Raw genomic sequence first — 23,885 nt, forward strand, 5'->3', positions numbered from 1 at the left:
AGAGTGACATCACCATTACAGGCAATTTCTCCGCCTCCTCACCAACATCGTCCTCATACATGTCGACACACACGTGCCGACACACAGCACACACACCGGGAATGCTCTGACAGAGGACAGGACCCACTAGCCCTTTGGGGAGACAGAGGGAGAGTCTGCCAGCACACACCAAAAACGCTATAATTATATAGGGACAACCTTATATAAGTGTTTCTCCCTTATAGCATCTTTTATATATATACAATATCGCCAAAATCAGTGCCCCCCCTCTCTGTTTTAACCCTGTTTCTGTAGTGCAGTGCAGGGGAGAGCCTGGGAGCCTTCTCTCCAGCTTTTCTGTGAGAGAAAATGGCGCTGTGTGCTGAGGAGATAGGCCCCGCCCCTTTTACGGCGGGCTCGTCTCCCGCTATTTTTGAAGTTAGGCAGGGGTTAAATATCTCCATATAGCCTCTGTGGGCTATATGTGAGGTATTTTTTGCCTCTAATAAGGTTTTTATTTGCCTCTCAGAGCGCCCCCCCCAGCGCTCTGCACCCTCAGTGACTGTTGTGTGAAGTGTGCTGAGAGGAAAATGGCGCACAGCTGCAGTGCTGTGCGCTACCTTTATGAAGACTCAGGAGTCTTCAGCCGCCGATTTTGGACCTCTTCTCTCTTCAGCGTCTGCAAGGGGGCCGGCGGCGCGGCTCCGGTGACCATCCAGGCTGTACCTGTGATCGTCCCTCTGGAGCTAGTGTCCAGTAGCCAAGCAGCAAATCCACTCTGCACGCAGGTGAGTTCACTACTTCTCCCCTAAGTCCCTCGTTGCAGTGATCCTGTTGCCAGCAGGACTCACTGTAAAGTAAAAAACCTAAGCTAAACTTTCTCTAAGCAGCTCTTTAGGAGAGCCACCTAGATTGCACCCTTCTCGTTCGGGCACAAAATCTAACTGGAGTCTGGAGGAGGGTCATAGGGGGAGGAGCCAGTGCACACCACCTGATCTGGTAAAAGCTTTACTTTTTTGTGCCCTGTCTCCTGCGGAGCCGCTATTCCCCATGGTCCTTTCAGGAACCCCAGCATCCACTTAGGACGATAGAGAAAAAGGAAAACAAAAAACAAAAAAGACAAAAAAATAAAAACACATAGAAAGAAGCATAGTGAGGAGGAATCATCTGATTCAAGACCTCATTAGTCATGCATATAATTAGGCGAACACGCAGGGCTCAACTGCCAAACATCTTAAACGTACATCATTAAACATTAAGTCATTGACACAATAGCACGTCAGTGCTCACTATGAGTGAGGGACCAGGTGGGAATGGGGAGAGTCCAGCCATGGAGACCAGACTCTTTCAAATTTGGCTGATGCGTTTTGTTTCATATATATATATATCTTTCCTTGAATATTGTATCGTTAACTAGGGTCTTGAGCGCAGAAACTAAAGGGCCACTAGGGGCCATCCAGAGCCTTGCAATGCAAACCTTAGCCAAGGCACATACATTGCGAGCATATAGACCCACCGGAACAGACAGAGAAGTAGAGCATCCCATCCCCAAAATACAGAATTGTGGGGTAAGCAGTCCGCCAGTCACTCCCGTACTCTCCAGAATTGACCTGACCCCCGACCAGAACACCCGCAACCTCGGGCAGTCCCACACTAGATGCCAAAATGTTCCCACCTCCACCCCGCACTTAGGGCAGAGGCTAGATCCGCCAGTCTCAAAAGTAGCCAGCCTAGCTGGAGTCATATATGTTCTATGTAGAATGAAGAATTGAATTTGTTGATACCTGAGAAACTTGGTAACTGTAGCAGGATATTCCAGAGCAAAGGCCCAGTCCTCCTCAGTTATTAGACCTATATCCTCCTCCCATTTCCCATGGAGACGTGTCAGAGGGTCCGTATGGAGTTTGGTAAGAAGATATCCATACGCAAGGGAGACCATCTTAGCTCGACCCAATGTAGCCACAAAAGTCTTGATGGGAAATGGGAGGATTCGTGGGTGGGACTCAGCAAATTGGGACTGAAGGGCATGACGAAGTTGAAGGTATCTGAAAAAGTAGGAGTTGGGTAAATCAAACTCATCTTTCAGTTGCTGAAAGGATTTGAGTACACTATCTAGGTAAAGTTGGGAAATAACAACCACAGATCTAGGGGCCCATACCTCCCGTCCCTCAAGCGCATGCAATTCAGGAAGCCAGTCAGAGTACCAAAGGGGGGTATCTGGGTCCAGGTCGTCGTACTTCAAGAGGTCTCTCAGGGCCCGCCATATCTTTAAGGCCTGGAAAATAATAGGGGGAAGAAACCGAGCTATGCTCCCACTCAGCAGCACCTGCATAGGAGAGAGGTGAGGAAAATAGCAGCGAATAAACTCACAATGTAAAGAATCAGTGCTAGAATCCTGCGCCCATACACTAATATGAGTCAGCTGAGCAGCGTAGTAATATATCTGAAAATTAGGCATAGCCAGGCCGCCATCAGAGCGCTGCCTGGTAAGGGTATTTAACTGTATCCTAGGTCGTTTGTTAGCCCATATCAGTGAGGATAAAACGCTATTCAATTTCCTAAAGAATAATGGATAGATATATACCGGGGACTGGAGAATAATATATAAAAGTTTGGGCAGTATGATCATTTTTATGAGATTAACCCTGCCAGACACCGTCAGTGGAAGCTTACACCAAGTTTTGGATTTGCACATGACCCGCTGCATGGTCGGGTCCAGGTTCAGAGGGATAAAGTCAGAAGGGTCGTTAGTTATTTGGATTCCGAGGTATTTAAATTGTATTGTCCAACATAATGGCAGGGAGATTTTGGGAACAGTAGGAGGGGGGCCTATGACTGGCATAATGCATGATTTAGACCATTTAATTCTAAGACCCGAATGAGCACCAAAGCTCTCAATCACACGCAGCAGAATGGGCATTGACTTGGTGTAATCCTGCAAAAACAACAACATGTCGTCGGCGTAGAGAGCTATTCTATCCTCACGTGAGCCCGTACAGATTCCCACAATATCTGAGTGCGATCTTACCAAACAGGCCAAGGGCTCGATGGCCAAGGCAAACAGTGTGGGGGATAGGGGGCAGCCCTGCCTAGTACCACGGGACAATTGAAAGGAGGGGGATACATAGCCATTCACCAAGATCCTGGCACTCGGATGTTGATACAGTAATTTAGTCCATCTGATAAAGTTGGGCCCAAAGCCCATACAAGCCATCACCTCACATAAATAAGCCCATTCAATGCTGTCAAAGGCCTTGGCCGCGTCCAGCGAGGCCACAGCCGAGTCAGAAGGGGAGTCATGTGGGAGTTGTAAAATGGTATATAGTCTACGTAGGTTAATAGACGTGGACTTCCCTGGCATGAAGCCAGTCTGGTCCGGGTGAATGAGGGAGGTGATCACTGTGTTAAGCCGTACTGCCAATATCTTTGCCAGGATCTTAGCATCGGTGGGAATCAGAGATATCGGCCTATAGGAGTCTGGAGACCTAGGGTCCCTACCGGGCTTCGGAATCACTATTATAACTGCCTCTGACATAGAGGGGGGAAGTTTGTTATTGGCAAATATATCTAAGTATAAGGCATGGAGCCTGGGCCCGAAAAAAATCGATATGAGTTTTGTATACTTCGGAGGGAATTCCGTCACACCCCGGAGCCTTGCCATTAGGGGACATACCAATAGCCGCAATCACCTCCGCGAGCGTCAGAGGCGCCTCCAGTACCTCACGGGCCTCAGAGGAGAATGCGGGCAGCGGAATACCCCCCAGGTAATATGAGAGATCTAGAGTAGAGCATGTCAACCGTGAGCTATAAACCTCAGAGTAATAAGATCGGAATAACTGCGCAATGTCCGGCGTGGTGTCAACAAAGGAGCCATCACTGTCGGACATTTGGGTGATCGTAGTCCCAGGACGATCATGATGTATCAGATGGGCCAGGAGGCCACCCGTCCTATCAGCCTGCATATAAATATTAGTAGCCCTAAAAAGGAGGGACCGAGAGTTTTTATCAGACAGGTGGGCCAACCAAGCCGACTGAGCCACCAGCCAGCTTGCCTTTGTCGTGGGGGAACCATCCAACAAATATTGGGACTCCAGATCCCTGGCGTCACTTTCAAGGGCCTGTTCTCTCTCCCTAGAGGATATTTTATGAGCTGCTATACGTCCAATATATGAACCTCTCAAAAACGCCTTAAATGAATCCCAAACCATCGTCCCCGGGGCAGACCCTGTATTGTCGTTAAAGTAACCCCCCCACTGAGTCTCCAGGTCACTGCAGTCACCCAGCTGGGGCAGCCAAGAAGGGTGCAACTTCCAATAAGAGTGCCCCCTCTGACTTTCCACAGCAAGAGTCATCAACAGAGGGGAGTGGTCAGAGACCCCTTGGGCCTCGTAGTGGACGTCAATGATCCCAGGGACGAGGGCGGGGGACACCAGTATCAGGTCAATTCCGGAAAAAAAGCCATATGTGCTGGAGAAACAGGAGAACTGACGGGCCGCAGGGTGACGAAGCCTCCACACATCTACCCACTGCAAACTATCCAAGAAATCAGCAAACTTGGTAGAACCACTACCCACCACCGCAGCATTCGGGGAATGCCATCTATCCAGAGATAAATCTAATATATTATTAAAATCGGCCAGACATATAACCGGGGTGGTAGGAGAGGGAGCAATAAAAGAGGCAGCTTGCTGCAACACAGCATATGAAAAAGGAGGGGGGACATACACCGCTAAAATGTAATAGGGCTGGGAACTCAGTTTGCATTCCAGGAATACAAATCTTCCATACGGGTCAGTTTTGATCAATATTAACTCAAATTGCACCAATTTTTTAATCAGAACCGAGACACCCCTGGAAAAGGAGGAATGAGAGGCATGGTAAGCCCATCCCACCCAGGCCCGTCGTAAAGATAACAACCTATTTCCCTCTAAGTGGGTCTCGCTGAGGCATGCAATATCCGGGTCATATTTCTTAATCATATTTAGAACCAAAGATCGATTGATTTTGTTATTCAGACCTCGGACATTCCATGCCAGAAATTTCAGATTAATCATGACCCCAGGTAAACTCTATGTGCCTCACGTATAGACAGCTCCCAAAATATATCTGAGAATCAGCACTATTAGCAACAGCAACACATATCTTATACAAGCCCTGCGTTGTAAGCCATAGAATCTGGTATATTAAACATCCTTGCTTCAGAAAGTACATAGATATGAAAAATAACAAACTAAAGAAAGAAAACTGAAAACAGCAAGAGGAGCCGCAACTAGCAGCTCCCCAACCATCCTTCCCCTCCCCGTACACCACCCCGAACACTGGCATACTTATATCCCAAACAACCAACCCCAACTACAAAGTGCTAAGAAGGCCTAGATTCTCAGTTAACCCTCTTTAACCAGTACCACTTGAACGTGAAAGTCTTGAGCCACCAATGCAAAGGGGGGGGGGGGGGGGGGCTCCCCGAACTATGATTGTCCCCTCAGGTAGTCAAGATCCCAGCATCTTCAACGCAGGGAGTCAGTCCGGAGCCAGCTGCCGAGCACCCGGCGCAAATCTGTCCAGCCATTGGGCCGCCTCTCTAGGAGAATTAAAAAACTTGGTCTCCCCATCCGCCACAACCCGGAGCCGTGAGGGAAACAGCATGGAATATGAGAGGTTGAGGTCCCGCAGACGTCGTTTAATAGGCATAAACTGGGCTCGGTCCTTCTGGACGTCTGCGGCAAAGTCCGGGAAGGCCGACACCCTGGCTCCATTACGGACCAACGGGCCCTTCGTACGACCCAGGCGGAGAACCGAGTCACGATCCTTATAATGCAGAAATTTGGCGATGAAGGTGCGAGGAGGGGCACCAGGAGGTAGCGGCCGAGATGGTATCCTATGTGCACGCTCCACCGTGAATTGGGCCGTAAAGGACTCAGCGCCATACATCTCTTTAAGCCAAGATTCGAGGAAGTCCTCCGGCTGCGAGCCCTCTTCTCTCTCAGGCAGGCCCACAAATCTTATATTATTTCTGCGCAGCCGACCCTACATGTCTAGAAGCTTGGTTTGGAGGGAGGAAACCTGCTGGGTCACCGTGGACACGGATTGCCTGAGGGGGCCACACATATCTTCCAAGTTGGAGACCCGTGTCTCTGCCTCACCCACTCTCTCACGGATACGTTGAACATCTTGTCGGAGTAAGGAGAGGTCGCACTGCACCTTTTCAATCTTATCGGAGAGACGCTGTTGCCTCCAGCACCTGCTGAATAGACGGCGCCTCTGCCGCCGCTGGGGAGTTGGCAGCAGACGCAGAGGGGGAGCTTGAGTGTGTTGGAGAGGCTCCCTGAGGAGGAGCCGATGACACCCTGGGATTGGGTTGCCTAACAAATCTCTCTAGTTTGGCCGCGGCCGCACTCTGGCCGTTCCTAACCATATTGGACAAGGAGCAGTCACACACACCCCCGGGTAGGGTTGCAATATAGAAGTGCAATTAGAAGGCGGCGGCAGCAGCAAGGTTGTATGTATTCAGTGGCGGGAAGCAACCGTGCCCGATCTTTAGGTCAATATATCAATGGATAGGAAGTACAGGCTTTGTGTAAAAGTAAAAATAATAAGAATTTACTTACCGATAATTCTATTTCTCGTAGTCCGTAGTGGATGCTGGGGACTCCGTCAGGACCATGGGGTTTAGCGCGCCGCAGGAGACAGGGCACAATAATAAAAGCTTTAGGATCAGGTGGTGTGCACTGGCTCCTCCCCCTATGACCCTCCTCCAAGCCTCAGTTAGGATACTGTGCCCGGACGAGCGTGCATAATAAGGAAGGATATTGAATCCCGGGTAAGACTCATACCAGCCACACCAATCACACCGTACAACCTGTGATCTGAACCCAGTTAACAGTATGATAACAACGAAGGAGCCTCTGAAAAGATGGCTCACAACAAGAATAACCCGATTTTTGTAACAATAACTATGTACAAGTATTGCAGACAATCCGCACTTGGGATGGGCGCCCAGCATCCACTACGGACTACGAGAAATAGAATTATCGGTAAGTAAATTCTTATTTTCTCTAACGTCCTAAGTGGATGCTGGGGACTCCGTCAGGACCATGGGGATTATACCAAAGCTCCCAAACGGGCGGGAGAGTGCGGATGACTCTGCAGCACCGAATGAGAGAACTCCAGGTCCTCCTCAGTCAGGGTGTGCCCCTGACCAAGTAGCAGCTCGGCAAAGTTGTAAAGCCGAGACCCCTCGGGCAGCCGCCCAAGATGAGCCCACTTCCTTGTGGAATGGGCTTTTACTGATTTTGGCTGTGGCAAGCCTGCCACAGAATGTGCAAGCTGAATTGTACTACAAATCCAGCGAGCAATCATCTGCTTAGAAGCAGGAACACCCATCTTGTTGGGTGCATACAGGCTAAACAGCGAGTCAGATTTTCTGACTCCAGTCGTCCTGGAAACATATATTTTCAGGGCCCTGACAACGTCAAGTAACTTGGAGTCCTCCAAGTCCCTAGTAGCCGCAGGTACCACAATAGGTTGGTTCATGTGAAAAACAGAAAACACCTTAAGGAGAAATTGAGGACGAGTCCTCAATTCTGCCCTGTCAGAATGAAAAATTAAGTAAGGGCTTTTATATGATAAAGCCGCCCATTCTGACACACGCCTGGCTGAAGCCAGGGCTAATAGAATCTTCACCTTCCATGTGAAATATTTTAATTCCACAGTGGTGAGTGGATCAAACCAATGTGACTTTAGGAAACTCAAAACAACATTGAGATCCCAAGGTGCCACTGGGGGCACAAAAGGAGGCTGTATATGCAGTACCCCTTTTACAAACGTCTGAACTTCAGGCACTGAAGCCAGTTCTTTCTGGAAGAAATTCGACAGGGTCGAAATTTGAACCTTAATGGACCCTAATTTTAGGCCCATAGACAGTCCTGTTTTCAGGAAATGTAGGAACGACCCAGTTGGAATTCCTCTGTAGGGACCTTCTTGGCCTCACACCACGCAACATATTTTCGCCAAATGCGGTGAAAATGTTTTGCGGTTACATCCTTCCTGGCTTCGACCAGGGTATGGATGACTTCATCTGGAATGCCCTTTCAGGATCCGGCGTTCAACTGCCATGCCGTCAAACGCAGCCGCGGTAAGTCTTGGAACAGACAAGGCCCCTGCTGGAGCAGGTCCTTTCTTAAAGGTAGAGGCCACGGTTCTTCCGTGAGCATCTCTTGAAGTTCCGGGTACCAAGTCCTTCTTGACCCATCCGGAACCACGAGTATCGTTCTTACTCATCTCCTTCTTATGATTCTCAGTACTTTTGGTATGAGATGCATAGGAGGGAACACATACCCTGACTGGTACACCCACAGTGTTACCAGAGCGTCCACCGCTATTGCCTGAGGGTCCCTTGACCTGGCGCAATATTTGTCTAGTTTTTTGTTCAGGCGGGACGCCATCATGTCCACCTTTGGTTTTTCCCAACGGTTTACAATCATGTGGAAGACTTCCCGCTGAAGTCCCCACTCTCCCGGGTGGAGGTTATGCCTGCTGAGGAAGTCTGCTTCCCAGTTTTCCACTCCCGGAATTAACACTGCTGAGAGTGTTATCACATGATTTTTCGCCCAGCGAAGAATCCTTGCAGTTTCTGCCATTTCCCTCCTGCTTCATGTGCCGCCCTGTCTGTTTACGTGGGCGACTGCCGTGATGTTGTCCCACTGGATCAATACCGGCTGACCTTGAAGCAGAGGTCTTGCTAAGCTTAGAGCCTTGTAAATTGCCCTTAGCTCCAGTATATTTATGTGGAGAGAAGTCTCCAGACTTGATCACACTCCCTGGAAATTTTTTCCTTGTGTGACTGCTCCCCAGCCACTCAGGCTGGCATCCGTGGTCACCAGGACCCAGTCCTGAATGTCGAATCTGCGGCCCTTTCATAGATGAGCACTCTGCAGCCACCGCAGAAGAAAACACCCTTGTCCTTGGAGACAGGGTTATCCGCTGATGCATCTGAAGATGCGATCCGGACCATTTTCCCAGCAGATTCCACTGAAAGGTTCTTGCGTGAAATCTACCGAATGGGATCGCTTTGTAAGAAACCACCATTTTTCACAGGACCCTTGTGCAATGATGCACTGATACTTTTCCTGGTTTTAGGAGGTTCCTGACTAGCTCGGATAACTCCCTGGCCTTCTTCTCCGGGAGAAAACATCCTTTTCTGGACTGTGTCCAGAATCATTCCTAGGAACATTAGACGTGTCGTCGGAAAAAGCTGCGATTTTGGAATATTTAGAATCCACTCGTGCTGTCGTAGAACTACTTGAGATAGTGCTACTCCGACCGCCAACTGTTCTCTGGACCTTGCCCTTATCAGGAAAGCGTCCATATTTCTTTTAGGAAGAATCATCATTTCGGCCATTACCATGGTAAAGACCCGGGGTGCCGTGGACAATCCAAACGGCAGCGTCTGAACTGATAGTGACAGTTCTGTACCACGAACCTGAGATACCCTTGGTGAGAAGGGCAAAATTTGGACATGTAGGTAAGCGTCCCTGATATCCAGTGACACCATATCGTCCTGGTTCGCTATCACTGCTCTGAGTGACTCCATCTTGATTTGAACCCTTGTATGTAATTGTTCAAATCTTTTAGATCTCACCGAGCCGTTTGGCTTCAGTACCACAATATAGTGTGGAATAATACCCCTTCCCTTGTTGTAGGAGGGGTACTTTGATTATCACCTGCTGGGAATACAGCCTGTGAATTTTTTCCCAATACTGCCTCCCTGTCGGAGGGAGACGTTGGTAAAGCAGACTTCAGGAACTTGTGAGGGGAAGACGTCTCGAATTTCCAATGTACACCTGGGATACTACGTGTAGGATCCAGGAGTCCACTTGCGAGTGAGCCCACTGCGTGCTGAAACTCTTGAGATGACCCCCCACCGCACCTGAGTCCGCTTGTATGGCCCCAGCGTCATGCTGCGGACTTGGCAGAAGCTGTGGAGGACTTCTGTTCCTGGGAATGGGCTGCCTGCTGCAGTCTTCTTCCCTTTCCTCTAACCCTGGGCAGATATGACTGGCCTTTTGCCCGCCTGCCTTTATGGGTACGAAAGGACTGAGACTGAAAAGACTGTGTCCTTTTCTGCTGAGATGTGACTTGGGGTAACAAAAGTGGATTTTCCAGCTGTTGCCATGGCCACCAGGTCCGATGGACCGCCCCTTTATACGGCAATACTTCCATGTGCCGTCTGGAATCTGCATCACCTGACCACTGTCATGTCTATAAACATCGTCTGGCAGATATGGACATCACATCTACTCTTGATGCCAGAATGCAAATATCCCTCTGCGCATCTCGCATATATAGAAATGCATCCTTAAAATGCTCTATAGTCAATAAAATATTGTTCCTGTCAAGGGTATCAATATTTTCAGTCAGGAAATCCGACCAAGCCCCCCCAGCGCTGCACATCCAGGCTGAGGCGATTGCTGGTCGTAGTATAACACCAGTATGTGTGTATATACTTTTTAGGATATTTTTCAGCTTCCTATCAGCTGGCTCTTTGAGGGCGGCCGTATCTGGAGACGGTAACGCCACTTGTTTTTATAAGCGTGTGAGCGCCTTATCCACCCTAAGGTGTGTTTCACAACTCGCCCTCACTTCTGGCGGGAAAGGGTATACCTCCAATAATTTTCTATCGGAGGAAACCCACGTATCATCACACACTTTAATTTATCTGATTCAGGAAAAACTACAAGTAGATTATTCCCACCCTACATAATACCCTTATTTGTGGTACTTGTAGTATCAGAAATATGTAACACCTCCTTCATTGCCCTTAACATGTAACGTGTGGCCCTAAAGGAAAATACGTTTGTTTCTTCACCGTCGACACTGAAGTCAGTGTCCGTGTCTGTGTCTGTGTCGACCAACTGAGGTAAATGGGCGTTTTTACAAGCCCCTGACGGTGTCTGAGATGCCTGGACAGGTACTAATTTGTTTGCCGGCCGTCTCATGTCGTCAACCGACCTTGCATCGTGTTGACATTATCACGTAATTCCTAAATAAGCCATCCATTCCGGTGTCGACTCCCTAGAGAGTGACATCACCAATACAGGCAATTTGCTCCGCCTCCTCACCAACATCGTCCTCCTACATGTCGACACACACGTACCGACACACAGCACACACACAGGGAATGCTCTGATAGAGGACAGGACCCCACTAGCCCTTTGGGGAGACAGAGGGAGAGTTTGCCAGCACACACCAAAAACGCTATAATTATACAGGGACAACCCCTTATACAAGTGTTTTCCCTTATAGCATTTTCACATATGTAATCATATCGCCAAATAAGTGCCCCCCCTCTCTGTTTTAACCCTGTTTCTGTAGTGCAGTGCAGGGGAGAGCCTGGGAGCCTTCCTCACAGCAGAGCTGAGCAGGAAAATGGCGCCGTGTGCTGAGGAGAATAGGCCCCGCCCCCTAAAACGGCGGGCTCTTCTCCCGGAGTTTGTGAGATCTGGCAGGGGTTAAATACATCCATATAGCCTCAAGGGCTATATGTGATGTATTTTAGCCATAAAAAAGGTATAATACATTGCTGCCCAGGGCGCCCCCCCCAGCGCCCTGCACCCTCAGTGACCGCTGGTATGAAGTGTGCTGACAACAATGGCGCACAGCTGCAGTGCTGTGCGCTACCTTATGAAGACTGAAAGTCTTCTGCCGCCTGTTTCTGGACCTCTGGACCTCTTCAACTTCGGCATCTGCAAGGGGGGTCGGCGGCACGGCTCCGGGACGAACCCCAGGGTGAGACCTGTGTTCCGACTCCCTCTGGAGCTAATGGTGTCCAGTAGCCTAAGAAGCAAATCCATCCTGCACGCAGGTGAGTTTACTTCTCTCCCCTAAGTCCCTCGTAGCAGTGAGCCTGTTGCCAGCAGGACTCACTGAAAATAAAAAACCTAACTTAAACTTTTATTCTAAGCAGCTCAGGAGAGCCACCTAGATTGCACCCTTCTCGGCCGGGCACAAAAATCTAACTGAGGCTTGGAGGAGGGTCATAGGGGGAGGAGCCAGTGCACACCACCTGATCCTAAAGCTTTTATTATTGTGCCCTGTCTCCTGCGGAGCCGCTAAACCCCATGGTCCTGACGGAGTCCCCAGCATCCACTTAGGACGTTAGAGAAAATAAAGGTAATATTGAGGAGAGAATATCCTGCAGCAAATTCCAGGAGGCAAAGGTAGGATATTGGTGTGTAGTACACTGTGAGATATTAGTGCAGCACAGCAGTTCAGTCAGTTCTAAGTTATATGCAGCCCCTGTATGGTAGATTGGGAGAGCTGTGCAGTGGGAGTAGCTGACTTTGTTGTCCAACAAGATGATTATTTAGCATAGAAAATGAGAAAATGAGAACAGGTGAGAGCAATCTGCAGTATGGTCCCAGAAAGCAGAATCAGTTCACAGGACACAGCAGTATCATAGCAGGCAGCCCTTCAGATGAATATAACCTTTCCAGGTATGGATAGCAGACCAGAGCAGTGGGGCCGTCTGTGTAAGCTGCTTCTAAAATGGCCGCAGTGCCCCTTCCCCTTCCCCAGGAGTACCTGCTTCTCCTCCGGGCATCAGGGCTCCAGGCCACAGCCTGTCAGGGAGAGGAGAGGCAGCCTCCTCCTCCCAGTCGTCCTGCGGCGTTCGGCGGCAGCGGCAGCCCGCCGCTCGAGCTCCGGGCGTCACGCGGCCGAGGGCGCCGAAATTGAGGCCGGGGATCTGGAGGAGGCACAGGCCGCAGGGCCGGAAGTCAGCCGTCGCAGCTCCACGGACCACGGAGATTGCGGAGGAGGGTGCCCGCCGGTGCCCAGCAGTATGAGGGGAGAATTCGGCCGGGCAAGCACACCAGAGGGAGTCAGGATGAGTTACAGGAGTAATGTAGCCGGGGAGCTCCCGAGACTTGCTGCCTACTCCTTAGCTGCCGTGGCCACGCCCCCCAAGGAGGGCATATTTAAGTTTAATCAGCTACTATAGCGATACATCACGACTTAAATTTTGCCCTTAAAAATTGTAATTATTATTATTTATTACCAGTTATTTATAAAGCGCACACATATTCCGCAGCGCTTTACAGAAAATATGCCATCCTCACTGATTAGGTTCAGGGTGCTACAATGAACACTATGTGGGGTATTAAATTAGGGCCGTTTTGTCGCCTAGGCGAAAAAACTACACTTTTCGCTATTTATTTTTTTAGGGAGAATGGGGATTTGCCCTATTCAATAGCAGGGACATTTTTTTTGTCTTGGCTCTTTTGGCAGGAGTGAAAAACATGTAGGTTGGCGAATCCACATGTATTTGCACCTGCGCCTGTGAAATACGTGGGCGGTTTTCGACGATATTTAGGCATTTTTCGTTAATGCCTTTTCGCTAAAAAAGAAGAACTGAAAAAGCATTGACGAAAACAGGATTTTAATACCTATCGGTAAATCCTTTTATCCTAGTCCGTAGAGGATGCAGGGGTCCACTTCATGACCATGGGGTATAGACGGTTCCGCAGGAGCCATGGGCACTCTTCAGACTTTTCAATGGGTGTGAACTGGCTCCTCCCTCTATGCCCCTCCTCCAGACCTCAGTTATAGGAACTGTGCCCAGGGAGACGGACATTTCGAGGAAAGGATTTACCTTAATACTAATGGTGAGATACATACCAGCTCACACCTCAACCATGCCGCATAACATGGCATTCAACATAACACACGCCAACAGGCATGAACCAATTACAGCAAACATGCTGAAACTAATAAAACACAACATGTGTAACTCTAATAAACAAAAACTGCAGGTAAAGTACGCACTGGGACGGGCGCCCAGCATCCTCTACGGACTAGGAGAAAAGGATTTACCGGTAGGTATTAAAATCCTGTTTTCTCATACGTCCTAGAGGATGCTGGGGTCCACTTCATGACCATGGGGTTTATACCAAAGCTCCAGTACGGGCGGGAGAGTGCGGATGACCCTGCAGCACCGATTGACCAAACTTGAGGTCTTCATCGGCCAAGGTGTCAAACCTGTAGAATTTAGCAAATGCGTTTGACCCTGACCAAGTAGCTGCTCGGCAAAGTTGTAATGCCGAGACATCCCGGGGAGACATCCTGGGCAGCCGCCCAGGAGGAGCCCACCTTCCTAGTAGAATGGGCTTTCACCGACGTAGGCAACGGCAATCCAGCCGTAGAATGTGCATGCTGAATCGTACCTCTGGTCCAGCGCGCAATAGTCTGCTTGGAAGCAGAACACCCAAACTTGTTGGGAGCATACAGAACAAACAGAGCCTCTGTTTTCCGTATCCTAGCTGTTCTAGTGACATAAACCTTCAAAGCTCTAACCACACCTAGAGACTTTGACTCAGTGAACGTGTCAGTAACTACTGGCACCACAATAGGTTGGTTTATGTGGAAAGATGAAACCACCTTTGGAAGAAAATGTTGGCGAGTTCTCAACTCTGCCCTATCCTCATGAAAGACCAGGTAAGGGCTCTTGTGAGACAAGGCCCCCAATTCAGACACCTGCCTTGCGGATGGATGCCAATGCCAAAAGCATCACCACTTTCCAAGTGAGAAACTTCAACTCTATCTCTTGTAGAGGCTCAAACCAATCCGACTGCAGGAACTGCAACACCACATTAAGGTCCCATGGTGCCACTGGAGGCACAAATGGAGGCTGGATGTGCAGAACCCCTTTCACGAAGGTCTGAACCTCTGGAAGAGCGGCCAATTGTTTTTGGAAGAAAATTGACAAGGCTGAAATCTGGACCTTGATTGACCCCAATCGAAGGCCCGCCTCCACACCAGCCTGCAGAAAATGGAGAAAACGTCCTAACTGAAACTCTTCCGTAGGAGCCTTCTTGGATTCACACCAAGACACATATTTTCTCCAAATACGGTGGTAATGTTTCGATGTTACTCCTTTCCTGGCCTGAATAAGTGTGGGAATGACTTTCTTTGGAATACACTTTCGGGCTAGGATCCGGCGCTCAACAGCCATGCCGTCAAATGTAGCCGTGGTAAGTCTTGATACACGCACGGCCCCTGCTGCAGCAGGTCCTCGTGAAGAGGAAGAGGCCGAGGATCTTTTATGAGCAACTCCTGCAGATCTGGGTACCAAGCCCTCCTTGGCCAGTCTGGGGCAATGAAGATTGCTCGAACCTTTGTTCTTCTTATGATTCTGAGAACTTTTGGGATCAGCGGAAGTGGAGGGAAGACATACACTGACCGAAATACCCACTGGGTCACTAGCGCATCCACTGCTATTGCTTGAGGGTCTCTCGACCTGGAACAATATTTCTGAAGCTTCTTGTTGCGACGAGATGCCATCATGTCTACTTGAGGAACTCCCCAAAGACTTGTCACCTCTGCGAAGACTTCTTGGTGGAGGCCCCACTCTCCTGGATGGAGATCGTGTCTGCTGAGGAAGTCTGCTTCCCAGTTGTCTACTCCCGGAATGAAAATTGCCGACAGAGCCGTTACGTGTCTTTCTGCCCAGAGGAGGATCTTTGTCACCTCTGCCATCGCCGCTCTGCTTTTCGTTCCGCCCTGCCTGTTTATGTACGCGACTGCTGTTACATTGTCCGACTGGATCTGCACGGGATGATCTTGAAGAAGATGTACCGCTTGTTGAAGGCAGTTGTAAATGGCTCTCAATTCCAGCACGTTTACGTGAAGGCAGGTTTCCTGACTTGACCATTTTCCTTGAAAGCTTTCCCCCTGAGTGACAGCTCCCCAGCCTCGGAGACTTGCATCCGTGGTTACCAGGACCCAGTCCTGAATCCCGAAGCTGCGTCCCTCTAGTAGGTGCGAGCTGTGTAGCCACCACAGGAGCGAAATCCTGGCTTTTGACGACAGGATTATCTTCCGGTGTATGTGTAGGTGGGATCCCGACCACTTGTCCAACAGGTCCCACTGGAATATTCTGGCATGGAACCTGCCAAACTGTATGGCCTCGTAGGCCGCCACCACCTTCCCCAACAACCGAATGCACTGATGGATCGACACACTTGATGGTTTCAATATCTGTTTTACCATTTTCTGGATTTCCAGAGCCTTTTCCACCGGAAGAAATACTCTCTGAACTTCTTTATCCAGAATCATCCCGAGAAAAGACAATCTTGTCGTCGGTTCCAACTGTGACTTTGGAAAATTTATGATCTAACCGTGTTGCTGGAGTATGGACAGGGAGAGTTCTGTAGCAACTGCTCCCTGGATCTTGCCTGTATCAGGAGATCATCCAGATAAGGAATTATATTGACTCCTTTTTGATGAAGGAGGACCATCATCTCCGCCATCACCTTGGTGAATACCCTCGGCGCCGTGGAGAGACCGAAAGGCAACGTCTGGAACTGGTAATGGCAATCCTGAAACGCGAATCTCAGATAAGCCTGGTGAAGAGGATAAATGGGAACATGCAGGTAAGCATCCTTTAGGTCTACTGACACCATGTAATCCCCCTCCTCCAGACTGGAAATCACTGCCCTGAGTGATTCCATCTTGAACTTGAACCGTAGAGATTCAGATTTTTTAGGTTTAGGATCGGTCTGACCGAGCCGTCCGGCTTCGGAACTACAAAGAGGCTGGAATAAAATCCCTCCCCTTGTTGTGACAAAGGTACCAGGACTACGACCTGATCCTGACATAATTTTTGAATTGCCGCGGTTACTGCCTCTCGTTCTGGAAGAGAAGCTGGAAGGTCGATTTGAAAAATCGGCATGGGGGAACGTCTTGAAACTCCAGCTTGTACCCCTGGGATACTATCTGCAAAACCCAGGGGTCCAGGCCAGACTGAACCCAACCTTGGCTGAACAGTTTGAGACGTGCCTCCACCCGAGCGGCCTCCCGCAAGGGAGCCCCAGCGTCATGCTGTAGATCTGGCAGAAGCAGGGGTAGACTTCTGCACCTGGGAACCTGAAGCCGCTGCGGACCTCTTTCCCTTTCCCCTTCCCCTACCTGCAAAGAAGGGGGAAACTCTACTTTCTTGTATTTATTGGACCGAAAGGACTGCATGTGAGAGTGATATGTCCTTTTTGCCGATGCAGGCGCAGAGGGCAAAAATGTCGACTTACCTGCGGTAGCCGCCGAGACTAACGCATCCAGTCCATCGCCAAATAAGGCCTCACCTTTATATGGGAGAGCCTCCATATTTCTTTTGGAATATGCATCCACGTTCCACTGGCGAATCCACAATGCCCTCCAAGCCGATACTGCCATGGTAGCTGCTTGTGAACTCAAGAGTCCAATATCTTTCATTGCTTCTAGCATGTATGTGGCAGCGTCTTTGATATTCCCTAACTTAAGGAGTATCTCATCTTTATCAATCGTGTCAATTTCTGATGACACGCTGTCTGACCATTTTTCAATAGCACGACTCACCCATGCGCAAGCAATTGTGGGCCTGAGCAGTGTACCATTGGCAACATAAATGGATTTCAATGTAGTTTCCATTTTCCGGTCAGCCGGCTCCTTTAGTGAAGCCGTGCCAGGTGCAGGGAGAATTACCTTCTTTGTCAACCTGGACAGTGCACTGTCTAACACAGGGGGTGACTCCCATTTTTTCCTGTCCTCTACCGGGAAAGAATAAGCTATTTGAATTCTCTTGGGAATACGAAATTTATTTTCGGGATTCACCCACATCCCTTCAAAAAGAGTATTAAGCTCGTGGGAAGGAGGGAAAGTGACCTTAGATTTCTTTTCTTTATAGAAATAAGCCTTCTCCTGAGGTACCGGAGTGGCTTCTGTGACTTCCAGAACCTCCCTTATAGCTACAATCATATATTGTATATTTTTTGCCAATTTATGATCTATTTCCCTGGAGTCACTATCGTCGACACAGGAATCAGTGTCCGTGTCGGTATCAGTATTCACAATATTCGCAAATGGTCTCTTATGTGACCCAGAGGGGTCGCCTGCGGATGGAAGAACAGAACCCTGAAAAATCACATCTTCCACAGATTTTCTCCAGCATTCAGCATGAGATTCAGACTTATCTAATCTCCTATTGATATGATGCATACTATCACGTATTTCTTTCACCCATGCAGGCTCTTGGTGTGCCGGCAGCGCCACCACATTACACTTCTGTGTCCCTAAAATGGTTTCCTCTGGGGAGGAACTCCCTGCCTCTGACATGTCTTACACACGTGTACAACACACACACAGACACACTGGGACTTAAAGGGGACAGACCCACAGTAAAATCTGTCAGAGGGACACAGTTTAGGAGCAGCCAGTTCACAACCCCAGCGCCAGTATCTAATGCCTGTGAACACAGAATGCCCACTGACATGCAGCGTTTTTTACACAGTAAAACACACTTGTAAAGCACCAAATTCGCTTGTGCCCCCCCCCCGTTTTGCACCCTGATACTTGTAGTCAGAAGTGAAGGAGGACCAGCGATGTCTCTGCAGCACGAGGAGTGAGAAAATGGCGCTGAGCAGTGTGCTGGCTGCCTGAGGAAGAAGCTCCGCCCCCACAATGGCACGTTTTTACCTCAGAGACTTTGCATAATATTTATACTGGCGGGGGTAGGGCTGTGCCTGGGCATCTTATGCCCCCTTTTTGTTTATAGAGGTGTTTTTGCTGCCCAGGGCGCCCACCCCCTCGCCCTGCAGTGCCTGTGTGTGTGGGCAGCAATGGCGCGGTGCGCTCCTACCAGCAGCGCGGTACCTCAGCCGTCACTTTACTTGATAGAAGACATGTCTTCTTCTACTCACCTTCTTCTGACTTCTGGCTCTGTGAGGGGGGTGATGGCGTGCTGTGGGAGTGAGCATCTAGACACGGCTAGTGTTCAGTACCCTTCAGGAGCTATTGGTGTCCTGTCAGCCAGAAGCAGAGCCATGAAACTCTTCAGGAAGTTGGTTCCTACTTCTGCCCCCTCAGTCCCACGAAGCAGGGAGACTGTTGCCAGCAGTTCTCCCTGAAAATAAAAAACCTAACATAAGTCTTTTCAGAGAAGCTCAGTAGAGCTCCCCTGGACTGCATCCAGTCTGCCTGAGCACATTTCTAAAAACTGAGGTCTGGAGGAGAGGCATAGAGGGAGGAGCCAGTTCACACCCATTGAAAAGTCTTAAGAGTGCCCATGGCTCCTGCAGAACCGTCTATACCCCATGGTCATGAAGTGGACCCCAGCATCCTCTAGGACGTATGAGAAAATGTTTTAAAAACGGGAGAAAACGTCCGCAATAGAATACGCAGGGGGGTGAATTTGATATCTCCGAAATTGTCTGAGCTAACTGAATACCCCTATAAGTGTTCCCTATATGGATGAAGGAGAAAACACATTGATGGATTCTACATAATGAATCAATGCACTTCATTAAAGTCATCAGAGTTAAATGCAAAAAAATAATAAGAATTTACTTACCGATAATTCTATTTCTCGTAGTCCGTAGTGGATGCTGGGGACTCCGTCAGGACCATGGGGAATAGCGGCTCCGCAGGAGACAGGGCACAAAAATAAAGCTTTAGGATTAGGTGGTGTGTACTGGCTCCTCCCCCTATGACCTTCCTCCAAGCCTCAGTTAGGATACTGTGCCCGGACGAGCGTACACAATAAGGAAGGATATTGAATCCCGGGTAAGACTCATACCAGCCACACCAATCACACCGTATAACTTGTGATCTGAACCCAGTTAACAGTATGACAACGTAGGAGCCTCTGAACAGACGGCTCACAACAATAACAACCCGAATTTGTTTGTAACAATAACTATGTACAAGTATTGCAGACAATCCGCACTTGGGATGGGCGCCCAGCATCCACTACGGACTACGAGAAATAGAATTATCGGTAAGTAAATTCTTATTTTCTCTAACGTCCTAAGTGGATGCTGGGGACTCCGTCAGGACCATGGGGATTATACCAAAGCTCCCGGGAGAGTGCGGATGACTCTGCAGCACCGAATGAGAGAACTCAAGGTCCTCCTCAGCCAGGGTATCAAATTTATAGAATTTTGCAAATGTGTTTGCCCCTGACCAAGTAGCAGCTCGGCAGAGTTGTAATGCCGAGACCCCCCGGGCAGCCGCCCAGGATGAGCCCACTTTCCTTGTGGAATGGGCCTTGACAGATTTAGGTTGTGGCAAGCCTGCCACAGAATGTGCAAGTTGAATTGTGCTACAAATCCAACGAGCAATCGTCTGCTTAGAAGCAGGAGCACCCATCTTGTTGGGTGCATACAATATAAACAGTGAGTCAGACTTTCTGACTCCCGCCGTTCTTGAAATATATATTTTCAATGCCCGGACCACGTCCAACAACTTGGAATCCTCCAAATCGTTAGTAGCCGCAGGCACCACAATAGGCTGGTTCAGGTGAAACGCTGACACCACCTTAGGCAGAAAATGAGGACGTGTCCGCAGTTCTGCCCTGTCCGTATGGAAAATCAGATATGGGCTCTTATATGATAAAGCCGCCAATTCTGATACTCTCCTGGCTGAAGCCAGGGCCAGTAGCATGGTTACTTTCCATGTAAGATACTTCAACTCCACCGATTTGAGCGGCTCAAACCAATGGGATTTGAGAAAATCCAAGACTACATTAAGATCCCACGGTGCCACTGGGGGCACAACCGGGGGCTGTATATGTAGTACTCCTTTTACAAAAGTCTGGACTTCAGGAACTGAAGCCAATTCTTTCTGGAAGAAAATCGACAGGGCCGAAATTTGAACCTTAATGGACCCCAATTTGAGGCCCATAGACAATCCTGTTTGCAGGAAATGTAGGAATCGACCCAGTTGAAATTCCTCCGTGGGGGCCTTCCTGGCCTCACACCACGCAACATATTTTCTCCAAATGCGGTGATAATGTTGTGCAGTCACCTCCTTCCTGGCTTTTACCAGTGTAGGAATGACCTCTTCCGGAATGCCTTTTTCCCTTAGAATTCGGCGTTCAACCGCCATGCCGTCAAACGCAGCCGCGGTAAGTCTTGGAATAGACACGGTCCCTGCTGAAGCAGGTCCGGTCTTAGAGGTAGAGGCCACGGATCCTCCGTGAGCATCTCTTGAAGTTCCGGGTACCAAGTTCTTCTTGGCCAATCCGGAGCCACTAGTATCGTTCTTACTCCCTTTTGCCGTATAATTCTCAGTACCTTTGGTATGAGAGGCAGAGGAGGGAACACATACACTGACTGGAACACCCACGGTGTTACCAGAGCGTCCACAGCTATTGCCTGAGGGTCTCTTGACCTGGCGCAATACCTGTCCAGTGTTTTGTTGAGGCGGGACGCCATCATATCCACCATTGGTTTTTCCCAACGGTTCACAATCATGTGGAAGACTTCTGGATGAAGTCCCCACTCTCCCGGGTGTAGATCGTGTCTGCTGAGGAAGTCTGCTTCCCAGTTGTCCACTCCCGGAATGAATACTGCTGACAGTGCTATCACATGATCTTCCGCCCAACGAAGAATCCTTGCAGCTTCTGCCATTGCTGTCCTGCTTCTTGTGCCGCCCTGTCTGTTTACGTGGGCGACTGCCGTGATGTTGTCCGACTGGATCAACACCGGCTGACCCTGAAGCAGGGGTTTTGCCAGGCTTAGAGCATTGTAAATCGCTCTTAGCTCCAGTATATTTATGTGAAGAGACATCTCCAGGCTTGACCATACTCCCTGGAAGTTTCTTCCCTGTGTGACCGCTCCCCAGCCTCTCAGACTGGCATCCGTGGTCACCAGGACCCAGTCCTGTATGCCGAATCTGCGGCCCTCTAACAGATGAGCACTCTGCAACCACCACAGAAGAGACACCCTTGTCCGTGGCGATAAGGTTATCCGCTGATGCATCTGCAGATGCGATCCGGACCATTTGTCCAGCAGATCCCACTGAAAAGTTTGTGCGTGGAATCTGCCGAATGGAATCGCTTCGTAAGAAGCCACCATCTTTCCCAGGACTCTTGTGCATTGATGCACAGACACTTTCCCTGGTTTTAGGAGGTTCCTGACAAGTTCGGATAACTCCCTGGCTTTCTCCTCCGAAGAAACACCTTTTTCTGAACCGTGTCCAGAATCATTCCCAGGAACAGCAGACGTGTCGTCGGGGTCAACTGAGATTTTGGAAAATTCAGAATCCACCCGTGTTGTTGCAGCACTAGTTGGGTTAGTGCTACTCCGTCCTCCAGCTGTTCTCTGGACCTTGCCCTTATCAGGAGATCGTCCAAGTAAGGGATAATTAATACGCCTCTTCTTCGCAGAAGAATCATCATTTCGGCCATTACCTTGGTAAAGACCCGAGGTGCCGTGGACAATCCAAACGGCAGCGTCTGAAACTGATAATGACAGTTTTGCACCACGAACCTGAGGTACCCTTGATGTGAAGGGCAAATTGGGACATGTAGGTAAGCATCCTTTATGTCCAGGGACACCATAAAGTCCCCTTCTTCCAGATTCGCTATCACTGCTCTGAGTGACTCCATCTTGAACTTGAATTTTTGTATGTACAGGTTCAAAGATTTCAGATTTAGAATAGGTCTTACCGAGCCGTCCGGCTTCGGTACCACAAATAGCGTGGAGTAATACCCCTTTCCCTGTTGTAGGAGGGGTACCTTGACTATCACCTGCTGAGAAAACAGCTTGTGAATGGCTTCCAATACCGTCGCCCTGTCTGAGGGAGACGTTGGCAAAGCAGACTTTAGGAACCGGCGAGGGGGAGACTTCTCGAATTCCAACCTGTAACCCTGAGATACTACCTGCAGAATCCAGGGGTCCACCTGTGAGCAAGCCCACTGTGCGCTGAAATTCTTGAGTCGACCCCCCACCGCTCCTGAGTCCGCTTGTAAGGCCCCAGCGTCATGCTGAGGGCTTTGCAGAACCCTGGGGGGGCTTCTGTTCCTGGGCAGGGGCTGCTTGCTGCCCTCTCTTACCCCTTCCTCTGCCCCGAGGCAGATATGACTGTCCTTTTGTCCGCTTGTTCTTATAGGACCGAAAGGACTGCGGCTGAAAAGACGGTGTCTTTTTCTGTTGGGAGGGGGTCTGAGGTAAAAAGGTGGATTTTCCGGCAGTTGCCGTGGCCACCAGATCCGATAGACCGACGCCAAATAATTCCTCCCCTTTATACGGCAATACTTCCATATGTCGTTTGGAATCCGCATCACCTGACCACTGTCGCGTCCATAAACTCCTTCTGGCAGATATGGACATCGCATTTACTCTCGATGCCAGAGTGCAAATATCTCTCTGAGCATCTCGCATATAAAGGAAAGCATCCTTTAATTGCTCTATAGTCAATAAAATACTGTCCCTATCCAGGGTATCAATATTTTCAGTCAGGGAATCCAACCAGACGACCCCAGCACTGCACATCCAGGCTGAGGCGATGGCTGGTCGCAGTATAACACCAGTATGTGTGTATATACTTTTTAGGGTAGTTTCCATTCTCCTATCAGCTGGATCCCTGAGGGCGGCCGTATCAGGAGACGGTAACGCCACTTGTTTTGATAAGCGTGTGAGCGCCTTATCCACCCTAGGGGGTGTTTCCCAGCGCGCCCTAACCTCTGGCGGGAAAGGGTATAATGCTAATAACTTTTTTGAAATTAGCATTTTTCTATCTGGGTTAACCCACGCTTCATCACATACATCATTTAATTCCTCTGATTCAGGAAAATCTACAGGTAGTTTTTTCACCCCCCACATAATACCCATTTTTGTGGTACTTGCAGTATCAGAGATATGCAAAGCCTCCTTCATTGCTGTGATCATATAACGTGTGGCCCTACTTGAAAATACGTTTGTTTCATCACCGTCGACACTAGATTCAGTGTCTGTGTCTGGGTCTGTGTCGACCGACTGAGGTAAAGGGCGCTTTACAGCCCCTGACGGTGTCTGAGACGCCTGGGCAGGTACTAACTGGTTTGCCGGCCGTCTCATGTCGTCAACTGATTTTTGTAATGTGCTGACATTATCACG

At 49.3% G+C, this 23,885-nt stretch overlaps 1 protein-coding gene across 3 annotated transcripts in view; it reads right to left on the reverse strand.

Annotated features, from left to right (window-relative positions):
• LRPPRC (leucine rich pentatricopeptide repeat containing) overlaps positions 1-23,885 on the reverse strand; it is a 491,686-nt gene that overhangs the window by 20,858 nt on the left and 446,943 nt on the right. Inside the window, exon 37 of one of the 3 annotated variants that reach the window (XM_063918356.1) lies at positions 2,138-2,305. The exons of the other annotated variants lie outside the window; for them this stretch is intronic. Within the exon in view, the coding sequence (XP_063774426.1) occupies positions 2,175-2,305 (131 nt within the window). The 3' untranslated portion in view covers positions 2,138-2,174. Of the gene's footprint in view, positions 1-2,137; positions 2,306-23,885 lie in introns of those variants that run through there. 3 annotated transcript variants of the gene reach the window in all.

This window comes from Pseudophryne corroboree, chromosome 4 (assembly GCF_028390025.1).
Source record: "Pseudophryne corroboree isolate aPseCor3 chromosome 4, aPseCor3.hap2, whole genome shotgun sequence".
NCBI lineage: Eukaryota > Metazoa > Chordata > Amphibia > Anura > Myobatrachidae > Pseudophryne > Pseudophryne corroboree.